Source organism: Eucyclogobius newberryi, unplaced genomic scaffold (assembly GCF_026437365.1).
Source record: "Eucyclogobius newberryi isolate DKJ021-1_F unplaced genomic scaffold, fEucNew1.0.hap1 SCAF_117, whole genome shotgun sequence".
NCBI lineage: Eukaryota > Metazoa > Chordata > Actinopteri > Gobiiformes > Gobiidae > Eucyclogobius > Eucyclogobius newberryi.
Window position 1 is genome coordinate 152607 of NW_027315743.1, and position 22797 is coordinate 175403.

At 39.2% G+C, this 22797-nt stretch overlaps 1 protein-coding gene across 14 annotated transcripts in view; it reads left to right on the top strand.

The window, feature by feature from the left end:
• dmd (dystrophin) overlaps positions 1-22797 on the top strand; it is a 243449-nt gene that overhangs the window by 111651 nt on the left and 109001 nt on the right. For all 14 annotated transcript variants that reach the window (XM_072440238.1, XM_072440239.1, XM_072440244.1 and 11 more), the window contains 9 exons: positions 2897-3083; positions 7472-7617; positions 12995-13095; positions 13288-13399; positions 13479-13592; positions 15445-15600; positions 15669-15839; positions 18374-18556; positions 21211-21345. In XM_072440238.1, the coding sequence (XP_072296339.1) occupies positions 2897-3083; positions 7472-7617; positions 12995-13095; positions 13288-13399; positions 13479-13592; positions 15445-15600; positions 15669-15839; positions 18374-18556; positions 21211-21345 (1305 nt within the window). The remainder of the gene's footprint in view (positions 1-2896; positions 3084-7471; positions 7618-12994; positions 13096-13287; positions 13400-13478; positions 13593-15444; positions 15601-15668; positions 15840-18373; positions 18557-21210; positions 21346-22797) is intronic.

Genomic DNA, 22797 nt, shown 5'->3' on the forward strand with positions numbered 1-22797 from the left:
CAATGTCTTGCATTGATAACTATAATTATGTAGATAATGTAGAGAGGTGGTTGTAGGGCCTATATTCTAAGAATCTGAGAAAATTATTTAGAATAAAAAAATATTTTCTAAATTCAACTCTGACTTTTGGATGGTAGATATGTAATTTGATAATGGGAAAATAAAATTGTATTTTTATTTGTATTCTGTACTCCCCTTTTAAAAATGCCAAGGAAAATCTGTGAAACAACAAATTAAAAAACTCTCACCTTACACAACTACTATTATTACTTCAATTTCAACCACTGCTACTTGTGCAACTACTAGTTCTGCTAATTTGGAAATAACAAATACTGTAGTACTGTTGCTATTATTATTGAAATTACTTCCACTTTTTTTTCCATCACGACTCAAAGCACTTTCACCTCTACTGCTTTTATTACACGTGATTCAGGGCTTTATATCTAACTACGGTAACTAAAATGACTTAACTAGCCACTTTCTAAACAACCAGACCAGAAGTTTCACTAGACATTATTCCAGTCCATCATTATGACAGACAGGGTCTCAAAAAAGCCATCATGAGCTATTTTTATCCATTATTATATTTTTCAACACGTGTGCGACAGGTGACACACGTAGGGCTAAGGGGATTTTAAATTGGAAAAAAGTAAAAGTAATATTTCTGTCTTGTTGCAGATGTAAAATAGGAATGTATTTCCTCTCCTCTGCACTTCACCTTGTATAAACTAGTGGTTAAGTAACATAATTCTGTAAGGCGGTAGAATATTCTGTGCTTTTATACATTATGTGAAAGAACATGAACGCGCCCTCTCGTGTCCTTCACATCTGCTGCAGCCACAATCCTCACTGTTCTGTGTGTTTATATAATCTAAATGTGCTTTCTGCCCATTATGCTGCACATTTATTGTGTCAGAACAACCGCGGCACAAAAAGCCAGAACCGTGTCCCAATGGCTTGTCCTGTAACAACACTTAAGTTTCCGTCAGTGTAAACGTCTTAAAATTGCTATAGCTCGTGTCCAGTTTTGATTTTGCAAAACCTATAAAAAAAAAAAAGTGTTTTAATGTGTTTAATTTATGTGGATAAATAATTCAGCAGGATTGATAGGGAGAAGTGGCGTGACGGAGCATGCACGTTAATATTTACACAGCTTTAGACTCTTATCCTTTTAGCCCACAACGCATCACCCCAAAGCCATAATGATTTCTTCCTGTTGGGGTTTTCTTAAGCCGACAGTGGCTAAAGCGCTGTGCTGAAGGGAAGGTTGCAGTAAAATGCTTTGTAAATATTTTATTTTTAGAGTGTTCTTCTTAGTATAAAGAGAGGTGGGTGTATTACGGGTGCACAAATACAAAAATAAAAATGTTTCACCATAATTTCACCATGATTACTATCATCGCAAATGAATGTGTAGATTCATTCAAAAGTATATAAACAACGGTGCAAGGACAAGAGCTAGAATACGTGGAAACTCCATAGTGAAAAGGTGCAGGACGTCTGTGTCAGGATTCTCAGTGAAAGCTTCACATTTTAGTCACAGTCGAAACTCACCAAACACTGGCATAAATACAAATCATCAGTGTGAACTCTTAACTGCCTTGAATACAGTGGAGATATATGGTTCATTATTTATAAACGTATGTGTTTATTATTTTTTAGCAGTATTTTTTGTACAGTGAATTTGTAATATTTTATTGTACACAGTTTTCTTCTAACACCTTTAAAAGCCTTGGTTTATCAGCTGTAAATGAGCCTGTGGCTAGAAGCCTTAAGTGCATGACATCTGTTACCTGTGTGTAGGCAAAACTTATTTTTTAAATGCTTTAAACCCCAAGACCAATGTCCTAATAAGAAAAAAATATTAATGGAGTCAAAATGTCAATGCACAATGTTGGTTCTGTTTTGTGCATATTTATTACAATACTAGGGTAAAATGTATTAATTCATGTATTTAGACAATAAGGACTGTACATTTGAATATCAATAATTCAAATGATCATTTATTAATGCCATGACACTAGCTATTGTGACTTAGTAGTATCTCCTCCTGTATATTATAAAATGCCTGCAATATCCTTTGTTGTCAGTTGAATAGATATCATACAATGCTCTTGGATGATAGTGTATGTCCTCTCAATGACAGTACGGTCTGTCCTTTCTGCTCAGTCTGCAATGTACACAAGAACGACCTCCAAAAGCAAGTCAAATTTGAGTATTAATATTACAAAAACATTCAACAATTAATTGGCAAAAAGTGAGTTTAGTAATGTATTAGCATTTATTGTAACATTTTAGTTTGTAAGTTATTATTCTTTTTTAATATCCCTATTAATTGGCTGGAGCAGAAAAATATTTATTTGCCTAGAATGTTCCACAGCATGACATTAAACTTGCCCATTGTATTTTATTAAAGGCGCTGAAAAAAAGAAGAATGACTGACACAGATATGACCTATAACTTTGTCTGATCAGTCACTTGCGTGTCTCCATGGAGATGGACAAGTACAACGCTGTACTGTGGAACATTGTTAGCAAAGCTGAAAAGTTACATAGTGCTATAACTGCTCATTCTTGCTCAATTCAAAAGATAAAATGATCTCATTGTATGTATTTAAACACTTTTTGTTCGATAGCTGCAACTGTATTGTTCTATTGTAGCTCGTTTAAAATTCAGGAAAAATAAAGTCAGTGCATTCTTTTTTTTAATTCCTTTTTTTTTTTTGCTGAGCTAGTCCAATTTCTTGCATGGCTTCCTATTCATTATGTATTTTCAGCATTTGGATTGAGTACGACTGATTAAGCAGGAGGCTAATGGAGTGGCAAAACAGTACTATTTCTATACATCTCATTGTATACTTGCTTGACCTGTGATTTTGTGCTTTCTGGGAAACCAGGAGGAGATTTCGAGGCTATCTTCACTGCAGCCTCAGGTGGAGCTGCTGGAGGCCCAGCTGGAAGAGCTAAAGGAGGAGAAGAAGGGGGAGGAGCCTTTGTTTTTGGACGCAGACATCAGTGCGTTTAAAGAACACTATGAAAAGGTGCTGGAGGACTTGAGGGCGCGAGAGAGGCAGCTGCAACTGGGTAAGTATAAATAGCATTACAAGAATAAGTTGTGGATAAGTGCATACCATAGACCAGGGGTCTCCAATTATATTTTCCAGGGGTCCAGATTTTTGAGGGCTATGGTCCTGGTCCCACAGTATAAATCACACCACAATGTTATGTTTTATGTTTTTTATGTTTCTCTATAAGATCCACAAACAACTCACATTGGCTTGTTTGTGAGTAAAAACAGGACAAAAGCACAGACAACCCAGGCAAGGCAAATCCAGTGTTTACTGGAAACCTGACTTGACTAGTGTAAAGCAGACCCAGGACAAGACTAGGTTTAAACCAAGACCTAACCTACCATATCTAGCAGACAAACATGAATGAACTATAAAGCAGGACTAAAGCAGGACTAAAACAGGACTAAAGCAGGACTAAAGAAGGACTAAACCAGGACTGAAGCAGGCCTAAAGAAGGACTAAACCAGGACTAAACCAGGGCTAAACCAGGACTACTTTAAAAATAAATGTTATTAGAACATTTGGTTCAAATGACACAATATCAATATTGACACAATGCACAGTATCATGCATGATTTTGGTCCCCAGACCACAGCACCTATTTTTCAACTGCTTCAAGTCTATTAAAAATAGCTCATACTGAGCATTGAAATAATATTTCAATATTCAATAACTTTAATAACTTTTCTCCATTGTCCATTTCATTATGTTGCATAATTATATGCAACATAATGAAAGGGACAATGGAGAAAAGTTTCTAAAAGAACTAAACCTGTGACAACGGAGCTGCACCTGAGAAATACTCTATTTTATCTTTCCTTCGCCTCTATAGTCACATTCTCTGTATGTTAAGCTGTAAAATGATGTGTGTTCTATTACAATCCAACGCATATTCACAGAAAATTTTCTGAGACGTGCCTAAAGCAAAAGGGCTCATGTCGAGACCGTGGTCCACCTTTCATAACCCGACCCGGAATCCCAACAATCCGCACATCACTCACAGCTGTTTGACGTACCATGTAATCATGCAGGCCTTACAATCCAACGACGAAGCCCGGAAATCAGCGTGTAAAGTTCTTCGTTGTTGAGCATAATTCAGAACACACAGAGCACACGGTCCTTACACATGTTACATTAGCACCAAATCATAATTATTTACTGTGTGTGCACGTTTGAGCTTTGACAGAGCAGTGTTTCGGCTGAACCGGGGCTCTCCGGCCTGCCGTGACCAGCGGCAGAGCTAAGACAAAAAAGAGACAAAAAACACAAATAATTATGGGAAACCAGGCCAGACCAAATTGCTTTGGGGTCCGGACTTGGCCCACGGGCCACCTATTGAAGACCCCTACCATAGACTGTTGAAGGAGTGGACATAGGGACGCCATACTGTCTGGCTCCAGACGTGGCTAGCAGTTATAGCAGCTGATTTAGAGCTGAATTCCATAGTTGGAAATCCTAGTGCAGTAGAAGGTACACTCATTCCCGCCACTGTTTTCCACAGAGCGAGCCTACTGCAACGAGCCTTGCTAGCTCAGTCAAACCTGTTAGCTACATCCACTCATATCAATCTATGGTGCAGACCATGAATCCCAATAGCAATTTGTTTAGTTTTTTGTAACTTTGAGTTCAGTTTACAAAATTACCATGTAATTTGCTGATATGGAGCTTGACGATATTAAAGGGTAATAATATATTATTTACCTGGCTGTCACAATAACAAAATCTGTAATTGTGGTAAATCTAAAAACCCATGGTTTTCTGAATTGTCCTGGTGTTGTCCACGTCCAAACTCTATCTTGATCACAGAAAATCCTGATCTGAATAGCTGTATTAGATCTGTTGCTTTGAAGCTTTGGGGAATCGCTTGCTATGATCTGTCTGAGCGAGTGTCTTTATACATCTGCATATTTCTCTCTTAAATGTTGTTTGTGTTGGTAAAAAAAAAATCCTCTCTGTTCCCCTATCCAGCTGCCACTCGATCTCTCCTCCAGTGTTATATGCCCATTCCTCTATGTTATAAATAGCCATCCACTCCGGTTATGTCAGCTTCTGCTTTCTCCTGCCTCCTCTATCCGAGCAAAGGCGTGCTGCCAGTGGGGGAATAGTGCTACAAATTGAACTGGGTGACACGCTAACAAAGAGGTGCCAGTGTAGTCGAATGGGCCAATACCAAAGCTATGAGTCTCTAGAATAAAACTAGACTGGAGACAAATCATGGCTTTTAAAATACCATTGTAAACCAGTCGCTATCAGAACTAGAATTCTTCATTTAAAGGACATGTTATGTCCTGTAATGTTATGTTATGCAAAATTGACTTAAACAAAAACTTGTTCCCTCATTAAAAACTTACCTAGAGTTGTACTTCATTCACAGTTAATTGGTGCTCCTTCTGAACTTCACTTCAATTGTTCAGTTCTGTGACATCATAGGTTGAGCTCTAAAGTCTTATATGCTGTTTTAAGTCCATAAATCCTTATCAGACTTGTTCTGAACATTTCTGCCATCAATTAAATTAAATTAAATGTATTTATATAACGTCCAAAATCACAACAACAGTTGCCTCGGAGGGTGACAGTGAAAAACAAATTAAATAATGTTCATAGGGACTTCAATGTCCCAGGGTCCCCTGTCCTAAGACCCTCCTTCTCGGCCAGGAAAAACTACAAAACCTAATCAAATCACGTTCATTGCAACTGCGTGCTTATGTTAACACATCGGGGGCATTTGTTTATGTAATTGCAATTTAGTAATGTAGTAATTCCCTCTGCTGCCAGTAGATGGAGTGCTAGCACATATTCAGATGAGGGAATATCTCACATATATAAAATAGCATAAGGTAAGCATGTTTAAAGGCTAATAACAATACTACAAAACATTTTTTGTATAATTTAAATGTGCCATAACATGCTTTTTTTCACGTTCCGTAGTCTATCCTAAGTGTATATTTGATAATAATAAGGGTTGTGCAACACCCTTAACATAATAGTTTAGAAATATCACCCAGACCTTGGACCCCCTCACTGACCCGGAAGGCGGGAGGGGGAGGCGGGTGGAGAGGGGGGAGGGGGAGGGTGAGGGGGCATGATGACGCGTGCCTGTGGTTATGACGCGGTCTTGTAGACACCCCCCGTCAGTTTGGAGATTCGAGGAAAGGAGATAGTCTGTAATATAGCTAAACACTGCGGGAATCAATAAAAATAAACACTCTGGGTACATATATGAAGCACAAATAGCAATGTAAGAAGGTTAAAAGCTTTTGCATGATATGAGACCTTTAAAGAAACCATATCAAACTTCACTTGACTTAAAAAATAATTTATTATGTCAGTTGCTATTTTGATAACATTTTTTTAGGTCTGTGAATAGCTTAATTAGCATTTTAATATCATACTATAAGGCTGAATTGAATGCACACAATAGTATTAATTGGAGAGCTTAAGTGGTACGATCTGCCCACGCAATGCAATCTTCTGTCTATGTGTAATTAATAATGGTTTCAGATTAAGCAGCTTAGCATAGTGTTCTGAGTGGGAGGTTTTTGCGGTGGGCTGGGACGATTGTCACTCCAAACATCTCTGACACTGCAGTATGTGGCAAGTTACATTTTATTTTAGTGAGTGAGCTGATGTTGTCATGTAGTAGAAAAAGACAAAAATAAAGATAAATTGAGTGTGGATGGTTGTCTTTGGATCTGAACGTCCACACTATTTAGAGGGTGAAAAGGGGCGAATTCCAAATTCCCACCATGCATCTTGAAATGCAGTATCCAGCGCTGGTCAATAAAGACCACAATGCATTGCGAGAGTCAGAAAAACAACAGCAGACAGCAACAGGTCTTTAAGTGGACTCAACACGAGCGAATTAAAGCAGATAGAAGAGCAGTTTTAACGCACCGTGAATATGAATAAACGCTTCTCTTAAACTCTTTAAATAAACTGTCAAGTGTGAAGTCGCTAACCTTAGCCTTTAGCTGATAAAATATCACAATTGTAGGAAAAAAGTTGAATAATCCAATCTGTTTGATGCTTAACCTGCGATCCATGTTAAATAAGCCTTATGTGATGATGATGATGATGATGATGATTATTAGTCCATGAATATATGTGTGTGTATGGATTGGATCAATATTTGTTATAGAATCCCTTTTATTGTAGTTTACCAGGTATTTTTTCACCCAAACGCCAGAGTCAGTGGACCCACAGCGAGTAGAAAGTAGTGAGCTGAGTGTCTGTATCGCTCCGAGGGCAAGACTGACAAATAGCGGTGAGGGACAAGTATAGACCGTCGGACGCTGCCTAAATCTCCCTTGTTTTATTCATTGACGTTGACATTCATTGACATATTCCTAACACACATTGCTTTGACTGATGTTTGCTAAATGTTTCTATCTTTGTGTCCAGTTTTGGACAGTTTACCGCCGGCTCGGTACAAAGAAACCATTGCAGCGCTGTTGGCATGGTTACAACAATGCGAGGCCAAGCTAGCCATCCCCTCCACCGCTGTCACAGAGTATCCCACGATGGAGCAGCGACTCCAGGACATCCAGGTATGAAACCATAAAATGCATCTTGGGTTACATTTCTGCCGTATATTTGCATAAATCCCATATGTGCTCCTTTCTATTACTGGATTTTTGCATAGTGCCTAAGGTATGTCGCCTTTTGTTGCCAAGTGTTTGCAAATCCTCATAAAACGGATGACACTGTCTCTGTTATCCCGCGGGGCTGTATAAGACTGTAATCAGTTTTTACTACACGTTGTAAAGTTATATTGCCGTCGGTGATGCCAAAAGTGCCAAAACGACTGGCATTTAGAGGATGCTATTGGACAAGAGGATAGAAGAAGAAAATACATGACAAGGACCATTAAGTCTGAGGCAGAGCGGAAGGGAAGCAACAGTGTGGTGCGCAGACAGCAACAATTCCCTCAGAAAAAGTTATAGAATAAGTATTTAGAAGAACATATAGAGTTAGTTTATTACAGCAATCAGCCATAACCATAACCATTTGACAAATATGCCATCCCCTTTTAAACTAACCCGCCATTTTAAGTATAATAAATTGACAAAAACGACAGACTTGTATTTATATAGTCTTGTATTTAACTATTGAAGGTTGAAAGAGGCTTTTAATTTGATAGATATTCGATATATATGTAGCAACAACTTTCTTTTTCATTTTTTACAGAACTTTTTGGTGTTTTAAGACCGAATGATGTTTGTCTTTACAAAAGCAAGCTAAAACAAACTCAGATCATTCATTTCAAACTAATTTGTTGTCATTCAGACGGCCTTCGACATTTGTTTTGAAACGTATCATTAAACCTACTTTCCCTTTACAGCCATATGTCCCACCTCACCTGGGCTAAGAACTCCAGACAACATCAGAGAAAGTTTAAAACGTGCGATTGAAAATAGTCTTCTTCTTAAGGCGTACCATGTACCACAGTATGGTATTAAACTAACCTATCTTGCATTTATTCAATTACAGGTGTTTTTATTGCTTGAAAAAAAAATTGCTTGCTTTTTGCCTCGTCTCTTCACAGATCATACCTGTCACATGGTTTGGTGGGTAAACTCTGTTGGAAGAAGTACTCAAATGTGTTACAGATATATGATCAAAATAATGAATCAAGTAAAAGTAAAAGTAACACAAAGTATACAAGTTTACTTCTGGAGTAAAAAAAAGAGTTGTGTGGACAGAAGCGACTGAATCTTATGCTGCGTTCCACGTCTTGTTCCTGGGAAGTCGGTTATTTGAGCGTTCCAACTGAATTAACTCATATGTAAACAATTCGGCTAAGGTTAATTCGCAAGGCTAAACCGCTAGTGTGTAAGAATGTAAGAGTCAAACAAATTTTGTCCACGTGGTAAATATCAGAATATTGTTAATTTCGACTTAACGTTTACATTATATATGTGGTGGTAAACCGCTCAAAACTACTATTTGTAGTTATTGTCACTGTCACAGTTTACCTTGTGTCTTGTATGTGAAGTGGAAGTCTATGCATTCTATGGAATGTTTTCAAGTCGAAGGTGGGAAAAATCTCATTTACCTGTTGCCTGGAATGCATCATTATTTAAAAAAGAAAGAAAATCCATTGTAAAGTATGTAAAGCAATTGCACCTCCATGACAAGCAGTTCCATCAGAAAAGTTACATACCGTAGTTAGTTGGCCAACAGAGTTCCCCACTAACTATACTATATTTCATTAGAGTACATTAAATCTATTCCATTTTCCATTTAGTTGTTATTACAACCTGAGTATAAAAAGACTTTCTGCAGGTGGGCATGTGATTAGAATTCAAACTGCGTTTGAATCAAATTGCGTGTGGGATCATAAATATTTCAGTAAATCTTCTATCCATTTGATACTTTTAAGTAGACACATACTTACAATATTACTTCAGAGGGCAGTTATTGTCGGTAATACAAAGATGATGGAGACAGCAGAGGTTGTTTAAGATTCAGTCGGCGCTGTGTCTTGAGTCTATGTGTCTCCAGTGTGGTTATGAGAGGAGCGGCCTGTTCCCTATGGAGAAAATCACTGTCACTATCTCGCTCCTCACACTCGCACTGATACATGCACAAACAGACACACAGCAGCGGGCCCAAAACAAAGAAACACAGTGTTAGAACAAGTACAACTTTTATCCCATCAGAGCTGTTGTCCATCAGAATGAGAACTAAGCATTTGTATTTCAATGACGCGGCAGGGACAGCACATTCCCAGATTGTAACATGGTATTGTGTTTGTTCTCATTTGTAAATCAATGTAGCTATTTCATTTTTATTTTTAGAATTGGTTGATAGTTCGATGCATTCCCTCTCTGATCCAGTTCATATGCTGTTGATGTATGATGGATATATTGACAAGAACCTTTCTACTCCAACTCCAGAAACCAGAGAAAAACCTGCCAAATCAAAATGCAAATATACTTTTCTACAGCTTAACTCTACAGGCATTGTCTTATTTTGTATTTGCGGTCAGTTCTATGTATTCAGCTTAGAGAGCTCATCCTGTGTTTACACTCAACACAGGTCAGGTTCTACACGTATTTTGAGAGAGCGAATTACTCGATAACACAAGTACCGGTACTCATCTAATTACCTATAAAGTGCTCCAGTCCGCTGTGGTGTCCAGGAAAAATATAGACTACTATATAAAGACAATAATTACTTTTTTAATCAACCCTCTCTTGTAAAGTTAAATTGTAGTGTTAATCCATGTCCTTTATCGATCCTTTATCCATTATCTTATTTTTCTCTGCAAACGATACCCATTCCACAAAACATTACTGTTAATCCAATTTGAAACTTTAAAAAGATTAAAAGTGAGGAAAAGGCGATCGATCCTCAAAATTGTTAAGAACTAAAAAATCCTGCAGTGTGTTCCGGCCTTTAAGAATTTATAAAAGTATATTTAGTCGAGTGTTGATTTTGGAGGTGTAACTTACAGCATGTAACCACGGTTCTCTGAGTGAAGGCCTTGAACCAGTGTGTTGTTAATAATTTGCAGGTTAAACATTTGGATTCTTGCCATGTGGTCTTGCAAACTTTAAAAACTAGACATTGAACAAAGTACTGTATAATTCATTCTCCTGTGTCTTTTCAAACATAAATCCATATTGTGCTGTTGTGAAGCATAACAAGTCTAGATTCCTATCAGCTTAACTCAAGGTCGCCCTCACTGGAGAGCCCATGTAGTGCAGATGTTTTCACCTGATCATGGCCTTGTAGCATCACCGCAACACGGAGATTAATTAAAGTTGATTGTAGATAATAATAAGCGATCCATCTTGCATGCTGATAAGGCGTTGCTAATTTCATGCTGTTTCCTGTCTAATCCCTCAATAAGACAGTGCTTCCTGATTGAATACACATGTTTTCTTGTACTTCGAGGTAAAATAAATTAAGGGTGACCAAAAACAAAATGACTGACATATTAAAAAGTGATTTGTGGATATAAAAGACAGCTTGGAGGGTGCTCATAATTACAACCTTTAACACACTCAATCAAGGCTATAGAGTTGAGTGTAGGTACATCCTCTACACATTTAAGCCTAATTAATATAATAATCATACATGTAATCTGTTTTCCTCCAAAAAGTTTGGGCCAAGGGCATAATGCTGGAGTAGCAGAACCAACATTTTCCATTTAGCTTGTAAATGGCCTAGACATAGCTAAATAGAATCACTGTGTTGTAGCCTTGCCATCACATAAAGCAAGTGAAATGGCCCATTTAGTGGAGGTCACGAGTTTTCAAATGGATAACACTATATTCCAAATGATGCTGCAAAGTGGTATAACTTCTCCATCACTTTGTTAGGGCAACTCTATTCGTTGCTCTAAACTTTGGAAAGTTCTGAAAGAACAACATTTTTTCAGGTTTTGAGCTTGCAAAGTGAGAGTTGGTGGTGAACCATGCTAGAAACAGATGTCTAATGCTGGAACTAAGCTAACCTAAGACAAAATGGAGCTACTTTGCTGCAAATGTGGATTCTCTTTCCTTATCTCACCTACATTTGTTATCCACTGGCACGGTAAGACAGGACAACTCCACTATAATTATTATGTATTTAGAATGGATTTCAAAGTCTAGTTATTGTATTTTATTAAGTTTTCTGTTCTTTTTTATTGCCCTATGTGAAGCACCTTGGGCACCTTTCAGTAAAAGCACTATTCACATTTTGATTGACCAAAAGAAAGAATCAAAATAAACTGTTGATTTGGAGATCCTTAGCTGGTATACAGTAATACAGTAAGTTTTAGTTTTATTAGGAGAAGTTCGGACCTGGTTTAGTCTTGGTTTATCCCTGGCTTGGACCTATAAGACTTGGTTTAGTCCTGATTTAGTATTGGGTTAGACCTTGGTTGGTTTAGTCTTTGTTTAATCATGCTTTAGTCCTTCTGTGTCTTTGATACAATTAAAGTCACATTAAAATCCCACCACTGAAGAATGCAACCAATAATTGTGGACATAGCTTTTTTTTAATATATATATAGGTGGGAATAGGTGAAGAAAACATTCTAATGCAGTGTTAAAATCATCCACAGAAGGTGCACTATGTTAATGATGCAAAATTACCTATATGTTTTATATAACAAGAAATAAAACAATTGCCTTGTGATTCCACCCTTCCAGACTGTCTGTTTAGTGAGTGATAGTAAATTCTGCACCACTCATAACCTCTCGGACATCATTCCCCCCATAATGTGAGCGTAAAATGACTGTAGCCTGCAGCGCTTCTCGTTTGCAGACTGTCTGATAGATGGGTTTCCAATAAATAAAAGAACGGGCCGAGGATGCTCCCCCTGTTGACACGTTGAATGTTTGAATGGATAGGAGCAGAGTAAACATGTTGGCAGGGCGGATATGTCTAATAAAATTTACATGGAGTGTAAATGTGTTTGTCTTTTGGTCCATAGGTTCTGAAGGTGAGACTAGTTGTTATTATTATAACGGCAACCATAATCTGAATGTTCTTAACTTGACGGTTTTGTCATTTGTACAGATTTTGGACCTTGTTTAAATATGGTTGTAACAGTTGTGGAATTATCTCTATCTGACATCTGCTGCTCCTGTCTAACCTGGAAGTAAACGGATAAATGTCACACAAATAACAGAATTTTTAATAAATATCTCAAATATAATCATGTGAAATGTATTGTCAAATCTGTCATCTGTACTTTAAGTTCCAAGACCAATGGCTAGTGGATGAATAAATTATTATCAGAATACCTGCACTATATTGGTTCATAATAATTGTATTCATGTATTCATTTGGTAAGTTTATTATTGCTTGACCAATTATTTATTTTGAAAGTGATAATGTAACTTTTTTTCAAAGATCCATCGCAAGTTAGTTAGGTATAATTTTTTATTTAAATTTTGATTTAACTGGTTTTCTTTTGGTCCGTAGGCTCTGCAGGTGTCAGTGGAAGAGCACCAGGGGGAAGTGGACTACCTCACTGCTGCCGTGGTGCCGGTGTTCCAGAAAGCACCACCTGACATCTGCCTGAAGTAAGACCAAGAAACATAAAGAATGGTTTATTGGTGATTGGTAATGTTTTATGAAATCTGAGTTTCAGGGTTTTTTTTCATATGAAATCATTTCGCACACATACATTGTATTATACAAAAACAAATAAATGAATGAAGTGGAGGAATAAAAACCAGGCCTGTGATGTATGATTGCCTGTATGTTTTGTTCAGATACCGTGCAGAGCTGGATGGGATCTTGTCCCGCTGGAGACGACTGGGCACCACACTCACAGACAGCTCTCAGAGGCTGCAGGAGCTGATGGCTAAGCTCATGCAATTTGAAGTAGATATAAGCTCCTTAATAAGTCATGTGATGCTGTATTTGTGCATTAGCTTTGTTTTTGTGTATCTGTACTTTTCAGAATGACGTGAAGACGTTGAAAAAGTGGATGGCCGATGTGGATGTTTTCTTGAACGAGGAGTGGCCAGCGCTGGGAGACTCGGAGGCCCTGGAGAAACAGCTGGAGCAGTGCACTGTAAGAAAACTGAAAACTAAAATAAAGTCCTACTTCTGTTGACTAATTAATTTATTACAGATGGTTGAAATTGCTGCAGCTGTGCATTCAAGAAATGTACTATTGACTTTAAATATATGCAAATTACAACGTGTTTCGGAGTCCAACTCCTTTTTAAATCAGTCCAACTGATTGTACATACTTTTACACGTCCAACGTGTAAAAAAATCTTGTTTGTATTAAACGTTGTGGCAATGCATAATGGGTGTAGTAAAGGCATCCATCGTTACATAGTAATAGTAAAAGGCCGCGAAATTCTCATTGGCCGAGCGGTGTCCGTGATCTGATTTCGAGGAAAGCGGGCATATGATTGGCTGCTTTGTTCGGTCTTGTTCGGTTGTACTCGGAAATGCCCGGTCTAATTTTGCCCCAAACGTGATATCTAGGTTTGCGGGCGTCAATCTCTACTCAGTCCACAGTTTTTTGCAACAAAAGCTGTATAAGATAAGATATTCCTTTATTGTCCCACATGGGGAAATTTAATTGGTGCAACGCAGGTAGATACAGAGGTAGATACAGAAGAACAGATCACTTATAGGAAGTCTGAAAAAAACTTTCAGTAGAAGATCTCTATAAATAAAAACTCCCATAGACAAATAAATAAATAAATACATAAATACCATTGCATGTGATCACGACAGTAATTGCACATGAATATGTGTCACGACGGCACATAGATTGCACATGAATTCCAACAGCAATTGCACATATGACGGAATTGCACATCAGTATTAGGTTACGTCAGTATTGCGAGTGTTCAGTACTAACAGTTTTTGTTATAAAGTCTGACAGCAGCAGGAAGGAAAGACCTACGGAACCTTTCCTTCACACAGCTCGGTCCAGCATAGATGTGAATCTAGCCAGGACCCTCCTGTCCCCCATTGTATGTCAATGTGGAAGTATCCAAGGGCCCCCCCTTTGGAGTTGTTAGCATCGGGGCAATGTATATATGTTAGTAGTTTATTTTGTAGGCTGTGATTTTATATATTCCACAAGATCTCCTTGTGTCAAATGCTGTATATAGTATTTATTTTGTATCTAAGAAACATTATTATATTGAATTAAACAGTATAGAAAGATTATGATCTCTGGTTTATAGGAATTCAGTATTTGTGCTCTTCATATGAAATAAAAGATAAAAGTACTTTTAAATTGTTTTACATGCTAATAACGAGGTTTAAAAGAACAAATTTATCTTGTTCTTATGACGCCGTGATGCCGCGCGCGCTTGTGGGCCCCTGAAATTGCTGGGGGGCCTCTAACTTTTTTAGGTAGGGGGCCCCCCTGCCCCCTAACTTTGAAAATCTATTTCTCAGCCCGAGTAATAGTACTTAGTCACCATAATCCTAGTAGTTTAGAAAGTACTGTAGAAGCAGTGGTATTTTTTTGTAATGGAAGTAGAAGTAGCAGCACAACAAGTACCAGAACTACTATTAGTGTCGATGAAGTACCGGTAATAGTCACTTACTATGTGTTTAGAGTATTTCTTGTCTAGTTTACTCTAAAGTCAGGCAGTCCAAATATTTTGCTTGATTGCATGGCAAAAACTCATTTTCAAACAGCTTGTAGCCCCAAACGACTGATGCCTCTAATAGGCTTGGACAAAAAAAGTCACTGGAGAAATCATATCATAATCACGAACATTCATGAAATATCTATAAACGTAGCCTTGAGCAAATGAAACGGAAATTGAAAATGAGTATTATGTCGCTTAAAAAGATGGCGTCATAAATGCAGAATTGCCCATTAAAATTCCCATTACAACTAAATTAAATTAGTATGCTACTAATTCTTACATTTCTGGCATTTTTAGGCTTTGGTAAACGACATTCATACCATCCAGCCGAGCGTCAACGGCATCAATGAAGTCGGTCTCTATTTAAAGAAAGAAGCTGAGCCACCATTTGCAATCCACATCCAAAAAGAACTGGACTCACTTAATGCCCAATGGGAGATGGTTTGCAAGCAGGTGCGTTTCTTAAATGTAACAGCACTTCTCCAACATTTGAATATGTTTTAAGTTTTCTTTCTCTCCAGGCCTATGCAAAGAAGTCGGCGCTTAAAGGTGGTCTAGATAAGACTATGGCCCTGAGGAAGGAGATGCAAGAGATGCAGGAGTGGATAAACCAAGCAGAGGAGGACTATTTGGAGAGAGATTTTACGTACAAGACCCCAGAAGAGCTGCGCAAGGCTGTGGAGGAGCTTAAGGTAAAGACGCAGTTAGCTGAGGGAAGGACTGGAGAAAGGAGATAGAGATGTGGGATGGAGCAAGTTTTGTGGCCGATCTGTGTGAAGACAAGGAAGTAGTTATCAGGCTTTTGCAGTGTTAGTTTCATGTAGACGAGTCATAAACTTGGACTGCTAATATTGCTTGTTAGAGACAAACTGTTTGGCTACTGTGTGTAGGGTTGCCAACTATCTCAACCCCAAATGAGGGACACTTTCTTCCAGGTGCGCGCAGAAATTACAAGGTTTCATTTGCCATTCCATAAACCTACTAATTTCAGTGTAATTTGGGTAAACCACTACTGTACTTGCTTGGATGTATTGTTCATGGGAATAGTGAAGACAATTATTTCTCAAATGTCTCAAATGTTAGCATTAGGCTATAACCATATGTTGCAGACACTGAACTGAACTGACGCTTTACCTTCTGTTTCCCTTAATGGATTTGAATAATACTTGCTCTTGAGCTGGCGGTGTCAGTCAGAGAACGAGGACAGGTCAGGTATTTTAATTCAATCTGACCTCGGATCAGCGCGCAGCAGCCGGAGTTCGGCTGCTGCGCGCTGATTGGCTGAGACGCGCGTCTGTCACGGTAATTCCAGAAAGTGGAGCTTCGAGAGGCACGTGGTAAAAGTATGCGTAGCGCGTTTGCAGTAACCAATTATTGGCCGGCGAGGCTGTGATTGGAATACGGGACTGGAGCTGTCCCGGACGGGACAAATCAAAACCACCCATAATTCGGGACGTCCCGGGTTGGCAACCCGAACTGTGTGGCCTGCGGGTGGCACACTCCCTGTGCCTGTAGAGGGTCGGATATAAAGGTGCTTCTGATGATTGCCTTTGGAAATAAAGTGACTTTTTATCTACAACTACCGTCCACAAAACTAATGTGAAGAGTGATAATTAGACACAATAGCCATAGCGACCAGTGTTTGTGCACATCTCAGTGGCAGTAGTTCAGTTTGGCCACGACAAGTAGCAGTGGTAATAATAAAAATACAATGGATTTTTAAAGAAACCCAAAGTGCTTCTCATTGCATCATGTATTCACTGTACTCTGTGGTGATAAACTGCTTTTGTAGCCAAATAGCAAAATAGATGTTAGGTAGTGATAACAAAAATAATGGCTGTTTTTATTTTTTATTTTCAGGCATTAACAAATTGGTTGCCGCATGGGGTCTTATGTTCACATAGAATGATTCATATATTTTATCGACATAACTTTGCAGCAATGTAAAGAGTTCAAGAGTTACTTCTACCTATGCCAGAGTATGCAAATAGAAATTGGAGTAGGAATCAGTGGACAGCTTTATATAATCTAACACAATATGTGTTTATTTATTTAAGAATATGAATGTGTTTTTGAATTTGTTCTATGACAGCAGACACTAGCTAGAGCAACCTTCAACACAAAAAAAAAAAAAATGCATTATTTGCTGCATATTTCAAATTGGTCTCCATTCTCACCGTGTTATATTACGTTTTCTGCAGCATTCATTTTGAATTCTATGTAACAATAGCTACACTTAGTGCTCAGCTCCAGCGTCAGGTCGCCCTGACTTTCTCCACTCCACTCTCCTCGCACACTTTGGAGATTACTTTTACACTTTTTTTCTGAGGACTTGGACATTGCATTATGCTGGTGTTGCTGTTGCTGTTGCTGCGGTCTATTGTCTGCTAGTCCATCCTATCTATTGGTTCGATTTTAATTAGGATTGTGTTTGTTTTGTTTTGTTTAAAATTTTAATGCTTGGGGAACAGATGGGAGCATTGCAGTCCTGTTTGTCAAGGTCTTCTTGGGCACTTGGGTCACTCCTAAATTGGTCTAGTCCGTCTCCTCCTACACATTTAATAAAGTCTCCATAGTTTATAAGTAGGAATTTCACCATAGTTTGTATACTATCTCAATCTTTCCTTGTTTTTGTTTCTATGTCTAAGGCTGGATTTGCAATGTAATGAATCAATTTGTCAATTTGTTCACTCGACTGCCCCTCCAACATTTACCCAAGACCAAAGTTGAAAATTAAAAATTGATTTAGCGTCTTCCACTCTCGCTAATCTCCTGGTCCCTTGTTTTGGTCTGTGGGTTTACCTCTTTATGCAGCCAGCTCAAAGAAAACTATTTCCTTCAATCATTTCCTTTCCTAATCCCTTGATGTGTTTGCTACTTGTCCTGTCTCCCCGTCTTTTCAGCCACGCCAGGCTCTGTCAACACTAGACACATTGATGCAATTGTTCCTTCAGCCCATTAAGCATCCTATTTTTATTCCCCTTTGTGTTCTGCGCATTCATATTTGGTCCCACGGGGCTGTTTGGAGTGATTAAAGAATATAGTGTATTCAGCAGAATGCCACACAATGTTACACCATATTGTAAAAGGCCTATATACATGCAGAAGGTGGCGCTTTTACTCATTTATGTATTTATTTGTAGTAATTTATGAAGAACTTAATTTGATGTCTGTTAATTTTTGACATTTTTTTTTAAACATGTTTTTATGTGTTTGTGTCTCATAGAAAGGCCAAGAGGAGGTCCACTCCAAAGAGATCAAGGTGAAGCTGCTGACTGACAGTGTGAACAGCTTCATCGCCAAAGCCCCGCCCACGGCCCACGATGCATTGCGCTCAGAGCTGGATGTGCTCGTGGCCAACTACCAGCGCCTGTGCAGCCGGCTGGACGGCAAATGCAAAACACTTGAGGTATCAATTAATCATTGGACGCACTTTCCAGATTACACCAAATTCAAAACATTCTGGAGTTTTTTTTCTGAACTTATTTTGAAACATTAGAAAAATATGTATTTATTTTTTGTGAAAAAGTGGCATAGAAACCATATTGTAATAGTTGCAATTAGTAAAGTGATAGTAAACTACAAAGATGTCGTATTTGGTTTGAATCAGCAATAACAGAATAACACCTTGACTTTGAATTTCAAAATGTAATATATATATATATATATATATATATATATATATATATTTGCAATGTCAGTTCACAAAATTGAACATTTCTCCTTTAAATTGCATTTCCACCATTTGCACAAAGCAGTCGTTTTAAAGTAATTCAGAAATACAAAGTTATATTGAAGCAAAGGGAATAAGCAAATTCAAACTTTTTTTGTAGAGAGAACTTACAAAGACCACCTTTCTGTAAGTGAGAATCTTTGAATAAAAAGCTTAGCAGTCTCAGTTGGAGAGACAAACAGGAGCAGCACTTGCATAGACCGAAATTCAGATGACAGAACAGTGGCAGTTATTTCCATCCATCCATTTTCTACCGCTTTATCCAGGGCCGGATCGCGGGGGCAGCAGTCTAACCAGGGACTCACAGACTTCCTCCTCCCCAGACACTTCCTCCAACTCCTCCGGGGGGATCCCGAGGCGTTCCCAGGCCATAGACATAGTCTCTCCAGCGTTTCCTGGGTCTTCCCCGGGGCCTCTTCCCGGTGGGACATGCCTGAAACACCTCCCAAGGGAGGCGCCCAGGAGGCATCCGGAACAGATGCCCGAGCCACCTCAGCTGGCTCCTCTTGACGTGGAGGAGCAGCGGCTCTACTCCGAGCTCCCCCCGTGTGGCCGAGCTCCTCACCTTATCTCTGAGGGAGCGCCCAGCCACACGGCGGAGGAAACTCATTTCGACCGCTTGTATCCGCGATCCTGTTCTTTCGGTCACTACCCAAAGCTCATGACCATAGGTGAGGGTAGGAACGTAGACCGACCGGTAAATAGAGAGCTTTGCCTTTCGACTCAGCTCCCTCCTTACCGCAACCTCCTGTCGATCTCACGCTCCATCCTTCCCTCACTCGTGAACAAGACCCCGAGATACTTGAACTCCTCCACTTGGGGCAAGGACACCCCACCCACCTGAAGAGGGCAAGCCACCTTTTTCCGGTCGAGAACCATGGCCTCGGATTTGGAGGTGCTGATTCTCATCTCAGCCGCTTCACACTCGGCTGCAAACCGTCCCAGTGCATGTTGCAGGTCCGGGTTTGATGGAGCCATCAGGACAACATCGTCTGCAAACAGCAGAGATGGAATCCTGTGGTCCCCAAACCGGACACCCTCCGACCCCCGACTGCGCCTAGAAATTCTGTCCATAAAAATTATGAACAGAACCGGTGACAAAGGGCAGCCCTGGCGGAGTCCAACATGCACTGGGAACAGGTCTGACTTACTGCCGGCAATGCGAACACAGCTCCTGCTCCGGTCATACAGGGACCGGACAGCCCTGAGCAAAGGGCCCCGGACCCCGTACTCCCGGAGCACCCCCCAAAGGACACCCCGAGGGACACGGTCGAAAGCCTTCTCCAGATCCACAAAGCACATGTGGACTGGTTGGGCAAACTCCCATGAACCCTCGAGCACCCGATGGAGAGTATAGAGCTGGTCCAGTGTTCCACGACCGGGACCAAAACCGCTCTGCTCCTCCTAAACCTCGGATTCAGTGGCAGTTATTTATTATATGTATTTACTTATTTATTGACTTATTTTCTGTTGGCTTTAAAATATTCCCAATAGTTTGAGAATTACAGAAATCTTCCATTTGATGTACTGTATTTTGTTATAACCATCAATATGGGAAACGGGTGTGCAAAAATCTATTTATTTTTGCATAAAGTCTGAAGTTCCATATTATACTTCAAGACTGCAGTGTTCTTGCTCTCATTTGCTTTCCCAAACCAGGACTATGCTGTTTTATGTAGCTTATTATAAGTAATAATATATGTCTATTTGAATATGCAAAATAGAATAGAAAATGCTCCACATCACATAAATAACACCATAATATCAATTCTCTTATTATAGCTTAGCAAAATGACTTCCACACACACTGCCTGGTTATAAAGCTGTTGACATCCTCGTCCATTCCGTTTTGTAATAGGGACATTTTAACCTTGGCTCCAAATGACAAAGGGATGAAGTACTTCTATCTTATTGTGTCAAGGTCACGGTTCTCGTATTCATACATCACTACCAGCTTGAATAGGCTTCATCAGTGCTTTATATGTTGAAGATGGGAATAAGGTCACAGAGGTCTACAAATACCATCAGTCAACCTTGGAACTTCAATACCAAAGTTACTGGGTGGATTGTGGTGGTTGTCTGAAATGCTTGGTAAATTTATCAAGTCATGGCAGCCGCGCAGAAGCAACTGTTGCTCATTTGCACAAAGGAAGTCAACTCATTAAACATCATGGCAGCGAACAGATGTGGCAGCGACAATGCTATCCAGCACTGACTAAATAAATGGCATGACCAGTGCTGTGCCTCTCGAAATGTATCCCCCGAAAAGTCGCTAGCTTGTTTTGGTAATGTTCACAGTGTAATGTTTGGAATATTGTGACATGTTGTAGGAAGTGTGGGCGTGCTGGTGTGAGCTGCTGTCCTACTTGGAGCAGGAGAACCTCTTCTTGGACCAGTTGGAGCAGAAGTTGGATGAAACTGACAACCTGGAGGGAAATCCAGAGAAGTTGCAGGAAGCACTGGAAGTGAGTAGGAAATGGGTCTTAACAGGCATAACCTAATCAAATACATGGTATGTGTGTGTGTGTGTGTGTGTGTGTGTGTGTGTGTCAATCTAAAAACATCTAAAAACATGCACAATAGGTAAAATCCTCCAGCTAAGGTCCTGACCAAGACTAGCTCAAGAGATGGGTCTCTGGGTGGTGCACTGCTCCTGCCCCAGCGGCATTGAAAGATGGGTCAAATGCTGGGACAATAAAGTGTATTCAACCATAATCTTGCAGAGGCTTGACCGTATATTTTTTTAAGTATATGCAGTAGTCTGTGTTTTAATGCCATAAAGTGGTACTTAAAGGGGACATATTATTCAACATCAACTTTAATGTACTTTCAACCTTGTTACAACGGTGTTCCCTCATCAAGAGTGTTAACCGAGTTGTATTTTGATTGATTCAAGCATGTATGAGTAATCCTACATTATCCTGCAAGCACTGAATTGAATACTCAGAAAATGTCTGTTTTCAGAGCCTTCTTCTTTAGACTTAGTTATAGTTAGTTAGTTACTTAGTTACTGTATATAGCGCATTTCAGGACAACCAAAGTGCTTTACAGTGCATTATTCATTCACTCCACACTCGGTGGGGCCAATCTGCGCCATCGGCCCCTCTGACCACCACCAATCGTTCACTCTCACACTCGACCGTCTTGCTCTAGCCTCCCCACTGTGGCACCGGGTGTTGTCTAGAGTGCAATCTTCCCCAAAATATGATATCCATAAAATGCAATTCTTCTATATTTACTGCTTCACACAGTTCTTCACGGTAATATAAGAAAGGCTCTTCCTCTTCTGAATGTTGATGGAAATATATTCAGATAAGTCAAGATTGATTCTGGAGTGAACAGAGGCGAAAACATTTCAAAGAGAATGTGTAATGCTAGTTTCTTAGAAGGTGCTTTTACCTGTAAATCAAAAAAGAGAACTGTAATGGTAACCGACAGTTACCAAAAATAAAGAGAGACGAAATATGCTAGCAACTTAATTTTGCATAAGGCAGAAAAAGCCTCAAATAGTTTAGTTGAAAGGCACCAAAAACGTCTGTCCAAGCCTCCGTCGCACTTGCATATACGAATCTCTAAATAGTGATTCAAATGCCAAAGGTTTCAGTTAATAAGCAGTTTTTGTACAGCCCACAACACCATCCCATTCATAGATAAAATATACAAGTTTTAAGAGGATGGACAGAGGCTTGTGCTAAGTGCTGATTGATTTAGCTTGGCTTTTATCTGCCATCATTTTTATCTGCATAATATTAATTACAATATTCAAGCTACATCTATTTTCCTCTTTTAGAACAAAATTGTACTTTCAGTTGCTCCAAGTCTTTGAAAAACACGTATAATTTTGCACAATTGACAAATTACTGTTGTGCTGCTGAATTGAAAGGCAATATTGTCCATAAAAAGTTCTGATATCTAAC